The following is an 8,438-nucleotide window of genomic DNA, read 5'->3' on the forward strand; positions in this document are numbered from 1 at the left end:
GGGCTTAAGCCAGGAGTGCATAAGTAACATGTAAGAGACAGAAGAACTCAACCTGGCTCTCCCTCTGTGCAGTGAGACACCTAATTCCAGGGTTCTTTGATTCTGAAGGTGGGTGGGCTGAGAGAAAGAGGAGCCCCACCCTGAGAGCTCCGAGTATTCAGGACAAGACTTGGCAGCCTGAATAGGGGCTATACTCTTGAGTGTGGAAGAAGCAGGCATCTCTGGGCACAGGCTGCTCTTCTGGTGGCTTCTCCTTCACCAAACTGGGCTCCCTGCTGTGATATCTATCAGAGAATCTCCTTCAGTAAGACCAAGATTCCAGGATTTAACTAAAAATAGCAGCACAGACCAGAAAGGTATGTCATGGTACTTGAATTCTGTGCAGAGCAATAAGTACAAATGCAACTTAACAGGGGCCTTCACAGTTGTATCTTTGGTGAAGGAGAAAATAGACAATGGCAGGGAGAAACCGAAGGACTCAGTAGGTCTGGAACTGGGGCAGCACTGGGTGCTATAAGCTTGTCCTTGAGGGGTCTACAGATGCTGACACCTGGGAAGTCATCCTGCATCATCTGCTCACTGCTCACTGGGCTCAGCAGCTATGTCCTCACAAATAACCAGATTCAATCAACCTGGCCTTCTCCACCCAACCTGGGGAATGTATTCCAGTGACTGTTTCAACTGAGGTTCTATGAAGGGGTTGGGAGATAAGAAGAGGGGACTGATTTGCTTGAAGAAACCATTGCACACCCTTTCCTTTCATCTAAAACCTATTAATGGAAACTCTGAGGCCACCCATACAAGTCTAGCTGGTCTCCTAAATTTGGGAGTTATGAAGGAGTCATTCCTGATCAATCTACAGGATGAGGGGCCATCAGCAGCTGGTGGTCAGAGTGAGGCAGAAACTGGCTTCCTTGAGAGACTCATCAGCACAGCCACCAACTCTGGGGAAAATGGGGCACTTGCTATAACAGTCACCCCAAACTACTCACAGGAGCCTGAGCCTAGTCCCCTCACCTTATTGTTTCTGATTCTGGTGCATGCCTCTGTTTTCCCTGGACCCCTTGCCCATGTCTGAGTCCAGGGTATCAGGGGTAGTTCCATCCCAGTCAACATCTATACAGAAGTAACAGCTGCTATGGCTTGAAGCCGAGTCTACAGTTCTACCCATGAGGGCCTCTTTTTCTCCCCAGTCCCCTCACACAGGTGACCACTGCTGTGGGTCTGGTGGAGTGGCCACTGGCCACTGGTCCCAGGAGAACACAAAGTATTTATTCCTCTCTAACACCAGGCATATATTGGAGGGGGTTTGGTGGGCGTAGAACAGAGTGGTTCTTCCAGATGCAAAGCAGTAAGACCCTGGCTACAGAGAATCATTTCACAAACCTCCACACCCTTTCATGATAAAAACACTCAGTGAACTATGAATACAAAGAAACTACCCTAACACAGTAAAGGCTATCTGTGAAAATCCACAGCCAACATCATACATAATCTTAAAGACCAAAGATATGTTTTTGTAATATCAGGAACATAGCAACAATGTACACTTTCACCTCTTCTATTCAAAACAGTATTGAAAGACCTAGCCACAGCAATAAGGCAAGAGAAATAAATAAATAGGATAACAATTAGAAATAAAAAGTAAAACTATCTCTGTTTTCAATGGATTTAATGTCATATGTAGAATACCCTTAAAAGTTCCACAAAACAGCTTTTATCAGAATGATTAAATGTATTCTGTAATGTTCAGAATACAAAATCACCATGTAAAAATATCTCATGGCTGGGCATGGTGACTCACGCCTGTAATCCTGGCACTTTGAGAGGCTGAGGTGGGAAGATTACTTGGGATCAAGAGTTCAAGGACAGCCTGGGCTACAAAGCAAGACCCTGTCTCAAGAAGAAAAAAGAAAGAAAGAGACAAAGAAAGAAAGAGATGAAAGAAAGAAAGAAAGAAGAAAGAAAATCTCTTATATTTCAATACTTAGAAAATCTCTTATATTTCAATACTTAAACAAGGACACAGGAAAAAACCCAAAACAAAATTAATAAAACAAATCAAATTGCAACATCATTAGAGAGAGTAAAATATGGCTGGGCACAGTAGCTCATGCCTGCAATCTCAGCATTTTGGGAGGCCGATTTGGATGGATCATCTGAGGTTAGAAGTTCAAGACCAGCCTCATCAATATGGTAAAGCCTCATTCCTACAAGATAAAATAAAATAAAATTGCTAGCTGTGGTGGCACATGCCTGTAATCCCAGCTACTCAGGGGTCTGAGTCACAAGAATTGCTTCAGCCTAGGAGGGAGAGGTTGCAGTCAGCCAAGATCTTGCCACTGTACTCCAGCCTGGGTGACAGTGAGACATTGTCTCAAAGAAACAAATAAATAAAAATAAAACAGTAAAATACTTAAGAATAAAGTTATTCAAAGAGGTGAAAGACTTGTAGATTGAAAAGTATAAAACATTGCTAAAAGAAATTAAAGAATACACAAATAAATGGAAAGAAATCCTTTGTTCATATACTGGAAAACTCAATATTTTTATGCTAGCAAAACAAACCAGGAGGAATTGACAGATTCATTTCAATCTCTGAAAACATTCCAGTAATATTTTATGCAAGAATAGAAAAAAATTAAACCTAAAATTTATATAGAGTATGAAGGGAACCTAAACAGTCAAAGTCATCTTGTAAAAGAAGACCAGTGTTGGAGGTCTCACACTTTCTGATTTCAAAACATACTACAAAGCTACACTAATCAAAACAGAGTGGTATATATGTAACATACATACTGACAAATAAAATAGAACTGAGTGCCTAGAAAAAAAACTCTTAGTTATACAGTCAAATAATTTTAAACAAGGTTGTCAAGACTTTTCAGTGGAAACAGTACAGTCTTTCACAAATATAGATGTTCTGGGAAATAATACTGAATGGCTTTTGCTGTTGTTGTTTTTGAATGGTCTCAAATGTTCTCTCAAAGATACTACAGAGCATAGCTTATTGATTTCGTAAGTTAAAAGGCTGAGTAAGACTGTGAGAGACTCCCTGCTCATCATCATTCTTCTTCTACTTCCAGTGACTACTCTTATATTCTGTGCCATAAACCAATAGCTACTGACCCCAGGATCTTGTAATCCTTCTGCAAAACTGTCATTAAAAAAAAATTGTCTAAAGTAAATTTTTAAAAAAATTCTCACTTAAACCAGCTGTTTGGCCAATATAAGGCTCAACACAAATAGTTACAGAAAGCCAGTAGGTCATTAAAACAATTAATTTAGTCATTCAAATAAAAATGAACACCATGTAACACTAATATCAAATTATAGTCACAGGGGCAGGATTTCAGCAACAGCAAGAGAAAGTAGCACAAATAGGAATGAGCAAAGAATAGACAATTAATGAGTGTGAATTGGCCTGGAAAATATTGTGGCAATGTCCAAAGATAAATCCACAGTTATCTGTGAAACAGGTGAAAGACCATGCATTCTCAGTCCAGGAAAGCCACCAGGGGGTGGTCTGGGTCTCTTGGATTGTAAGAAGCTCAAGAGGTCCAAACTTAATGAACCCTGCACGGATGCTCACTGACTCATGTAAATGTTAGAGCAGCTGCTTCCTCCCACAGGACAAATCCACAGCACACAGCCTCCCTGGGCTGGCCCCTCACAGTGTAGCTGCTCTCAGGGCTGTGGACCCAGGTGGTGATAAAGGCAGTAAAGATTTGCATAAAGCAGCACACAGCACACCCCCTCCATGGAGAGAGCTCAATAGGAGATAAAGAGCCATCAGAATCCAGCCCCAGGTCTGGAGCCAGGGGTCCCTTCCAATATCAGCACCATGGCCTGGACTCTGCTCCTCCTCCAGTTCCTCCTCACTTGCTGCCCAGGTTAAGAGAGATTTCAAATACCAGCCTTTGAAAAGATCCTTCTGTCTCCCCTTCTAATTTCTAACATGTGTTTGTTTTTTGTTTCAGGGTCCAATTCTCAGACTGTGGTGACTCAGGAGCCCTCACTGACTGTGTCCCCAGGAGGGACAGTCACTCTCACCTGTGCTTCCAGCACTGGAGCAGTCACCAGTGGTTACTATCCAAACCGGTTCCAGCAGAAACCTGGACAAGCCCCCAGGGCACTGATTTATAGTACAAGCAACAAACACTCCTGGACCCCTGCCGGGTTCTCAGGCTCCCTCCTTGGGGGCAAAGCTGCCCTGACACTGTCAGGTGCGCAGCCTGAGGACGAGGCTGAGTATTACTGCTTGCTCTACTATCGTGGTGCTCAGCACAGTGACAGACTCATAAGAGGAACCAAGACATAAACCTTCCTAGGCCCTTGTGATGTGGAGATTGTGTGATCATACACACCAGCTCTCAAGACAGCCTACATGTGGACCAGCCATAGAAAGGGGAAGGAAAGGGTCTGAATTGATTTCTATCCCTCCTTGTGCCCTGAAGTGGAGGAAATGTGAGAGTGATTTGCAGTAATTGAATCAGACAAAGCAAAAGTTATTTGTTTTATATGAAAAAAAAACAGAAACAGCAGGATCAGATCTAAAGGCTGAGTCTAAATGCATTTCCTCCAGACAGAAGCTTCTTCAAATGATGGGCTTTCTGAGCTAAGAGCAAAGAGAATAAACTCTCCATGGGTATATTATTAAAGTTTATTTTATTGAGTTACTTTCAAAGCAATACATGACTATTATATAAAGTCAGAAAGTATTAAAAATCACCAAGTTCTCTGCTAAGCTACCTTATCCCATGCAATCAAAATAAGTACTTTTCTTCATTTGGATGCATTTTTTATTTCTGTTTTTAATATTTCCACAATGGTGATTAAACCTGGTGCTTATTCCTCTGGTTTGATCCACCTTTATGCTCTTGTCATTTAAAGTTAATGTAAGTAGTGTTCCATTTATTTAAAAGGATAAAATATTTTAATAGTTGATCATTGCATTTTGAACTGAGTACCAGTGAAGTATTCTAGCTTTTAGGTAATTTCAATTGTTTGCTAGTCAATGATGTTATATGTTGTTGTCATTAAAACACTCCTGGTCATTTCTGTGGATTTTGTGAGGTCAGAGAAAATGCCTGTGCTTTTCAATGGAAAGCCTTGAGTACATTATTCCTGACTTCCCAATGCACAACATAGAGAAACACAAATTTCCTGCTCATGTTAGTTAGAGCATAAGAGATTCAGGTACGAGGAACAATTTATACCCCAAACTACATACAATGTCTTCAGGCATGTATTAGAAGTGTACTTCTCAAACTCTCTGATACCCTTAGTTCTGAAGAAGCTCAAAGTTGGCTAATACTTTTATATTTATCTTTTTTTTTTTTTTTTACCTCAACCAGCACTTTCTCCTGATTCCTGGGGTTTTCTGCATTTCCAGTGAATCCAGTGAATCACACAAATAGGCTAACTGATTCTTCCCAAGCTCCAGCACTCTCCCTTATGTGCTGATCTAGTGAGGAATCACATGGGAAGAGAGACCCATGGATTTCTGGCAGCCTGGGAAGTGAGTTCATGGCTGGCCTCAGCTTGCAAACCAGACACTTGTCTCCTTGTTTCCCTTTAGTGTTCATTGGGTTCAGCAGCTGTGTCCTTCCAGGTTTCCTGGACAGTGATGGACCACACTCTCCCAACTCCCAACCACCTGCTCCTCAAAAAGAATAACCAGACTCAGCATCTTATGTGAGGGGCACAGCCAGGGGTCAGGATAGATTGGCATTAAGTCCCCTCAATTAAGAGGGGCCAGGGAAGAGGGGCTGTTCCCCCTAATCTATGTGGCTCAGGAAGCAGAGCTCTAGAGACATCTCTACCATGGCCTGCACCCCCTCCTCCTCACCCTCCTCAGTCGCGGCACAGGTGGCTGGAGACAGGGAGTCAGGGACTGACACTGGCAGGACCAGGGCTCTGCTTTGCTCCCCTGGCTCACTGAGCTGCCTCCCTCACCCTGTGTCTCTCTCCCGACTCTCAGGGTCCTGGGAAATCAGGGCTCATCAGGTAGCCTGCACCGTCTGTCTGTGGCTAAACCAGCCACAATCTCCTGAACTGGAAGCAGCAGCAATAAGGTTCTTGGAATTGTGACCTGGTGCCAACAATGACCAGCAAGTGCCTCCAAGCTTCTGACTCATAGAAGTAAATATCTGCCCTCAGGGATTCAGGACAGACGCTCAGGCTACCAGTCTTGCAAGGAGGCCTTCCTAAGCATCTCTGGGCTTTAGGCTGAGGACAAGGCTGATCACTCCTGTTGGCTTCAGACAGCCCCCTGGAGGTCCAAACAGTGCTGCAGTCTGTGAAAGTGAGATGAGAACATGCCAGGTCTCCTAGGAGCATGACCTTCCAACGGCACCACCCACAACTAGGACAGCTGGTCTGTTTACCATTTGTGTGGATGTTTCTTGATGCTGCCACTAACCAGGGCCCAAGACTTAGTTCGGGGACAGTGATCTAGAGAATACAGCTTTGTTCTCTCAGAGCCAGCCCTCAGAAGAAGCCCTTAGCAACAGCATTGTCAGACTGCCTCAAAAAAATCAGAAAGTCTTTGATTCTAGGAACAGGCTGCCCTGGGGACAGACTCAAGATGAGTCAGGGTAAGCAGGGACAGAATCCAGCTGGGTCTGTCTCAGGCATGTGCACTAACGCAAAGGTCTGTTCATCCTTATTGTCTACTGAACACCTATTATGTGCCAGTCTCAGGAGAGTGCTCAGGATACAGAGTTTACAAGACAGACAGGGTTCCTGTCTTTACAGGGATAATGCCTCACAAAAGAGTGAGCACCAACAAATCAATGAGAATAAGGCATATTGTGAGGTATAAAATGGTTGACATGGGCCAGAAGACAGTGAGCAACAAGAAGCTATTAGGAGGTTGTAAGCAAGGAGATACAGACTCTGGTTTGAGATTCAGGAGGCAAAGTCCAGCTTCTCTAAGGAAGATGAAAAAGGAAGGGACAGAGTGAAGGCAGATGGTCCAGTTAGGACATGGTGGCTTTGTACACATGAGAGATGAGGTTTCTGGCAAGTAATGTGGCAGCTGAGCTGGGAAGACTGTGTGTGACTCACACCATGGAGAGAAGGACTAGAGGAAGGAGGCCAATGGTTGAGGCCCTGAGCTTGTCCTTGTGATGGAAACCTGACAACAGCCTGCAACTGTGATCGAGTGTGTCACTCTCCTCTTCTCTCTGGAAAGCTCACAGGACTCAGGACTCATTGCTGCCCTTCCCTCCTATCAATAAGATTAATGCGAACCATCACTTTACACACCTGAAAAGAGACCTGGTTACTTTCTTTTATTTATATATATATATATGCATATATATATGCAAATATATATATTTTATATTGATATTGATATATATTTGCATATATTTATATATCTTATATATATAATATATATATGCTGCTTTTATTTATATTATTCTGAATTTTTTTTATTATACTTTAAGTTCTAGGGTACATGTGCACCACATGCAGGTTGGTTACATATGTATACATGCACCATGCTGGGTGTGCTGCATTTAGCTCAGCGGTTACTTCACATGCGATCAAACCACCTCTCTGGTTACTTTCTATTGAGCAAAAGCCCCAAGGGTCAGGACAGAGCATTGTAGAGCTCATGGGATGATGTCCTACACATTCAAGGGGCTGCTGTTAAAGCTCACAATCAAACCTCCCAGAGCTTTGTCAGAAACCATGAGACGGGAGGTGTCAGTGCTGAAGTAGCTGATTTGGGAGCACGCTGATTTGGGAGCACACTGATTTGTGGTATGTGCAGGTGCAGGAGACTGAGGACTGAGGCCCGGCACAGGCAAATGGCTCCCAAGGTGTCATTATGGGGCAGGGCGCTTGTAGCCTCCTCAGTGATAGGTGGGGGTAAAGGTCAATTAAAAAGCTGGAGAGCAGTGGAAAGGCAGGATTCTGTGTCTGGGCAAGGAAAGGAGGTCCAGCCCCCGCCCAGGCATCCTTATTCACCCTTCTCTTTACCTTCCTTCCTCCCTGCCACCTTCCCAGGGAAGGCTTCCAGGGCTGTGGTGTCTCTGCTGCTCTTCCTCTGCCACAAAGAGAGCAGTAGGGAGGTTATCTGATGGCAAAGCTATCACCTCACACTCAGTTGTCTAGTTACCCTGAGGAATTCCTCTGGAAGATGGGAATGTTCTGTTTTATCTCTGACCTACAGTAAGATCTCAGCCATTAATGAAGCCAAGAAGAATGGCCACATTCTGCTTACACAGGATTATTTATAACACACATAGTCAAACAACACCATCAAGTTCTAAGCACGTCAATCCATTCTTCAGAATTATAGAAATGCATGTCTCTCAGCTGTCAGCAATGGGCTTCAAGTCCCCAGGGTGACTAATGGGTCAGGGTGGGATCAGCCACATGAAGAGGTTTCTTTACAGTTAGTGACTGTATTCACTGTGTTTCCC

The 8,438-nt window shown here is 43.6% G+C and overlaps 1 gene segment (V, D, J or C); it reads left to right on the forward strand.

Annotated features, from left to right (window-relative positions):
* The first annotated feature begins 3,746 nt into the window (after positions 1-3,746).
* LOC134758187 (immunoglobulin lambda variable 7-43-like) lies at positions 3,747-4,321 on the forward strand. The segment is given in 2 exon segments: positions 3,747-3,893; positions 3,981-4,321. Coding segments are annotated over 2 exon segments (390 nt in total).
* Positions 4,322-8,438: the final 4,117 nt, after the last annotated feature.

Source organism: Gorilla gorilla, chromosome 23, assembly GCF_029281585.2.
Source record: "Gorilla gorilla gorilla isolate KB3781 chromosome 23, NHGRI_mGorGor1-v2.1_pri, whole genome shotgun sequence".
In the NCBI taxonomy this organism is placed as follows: Eukaryota; Metazoa; Chordata; class Mammalia; order Primates; family Hominidae; genus Gorilla; species Gorilla gorilla.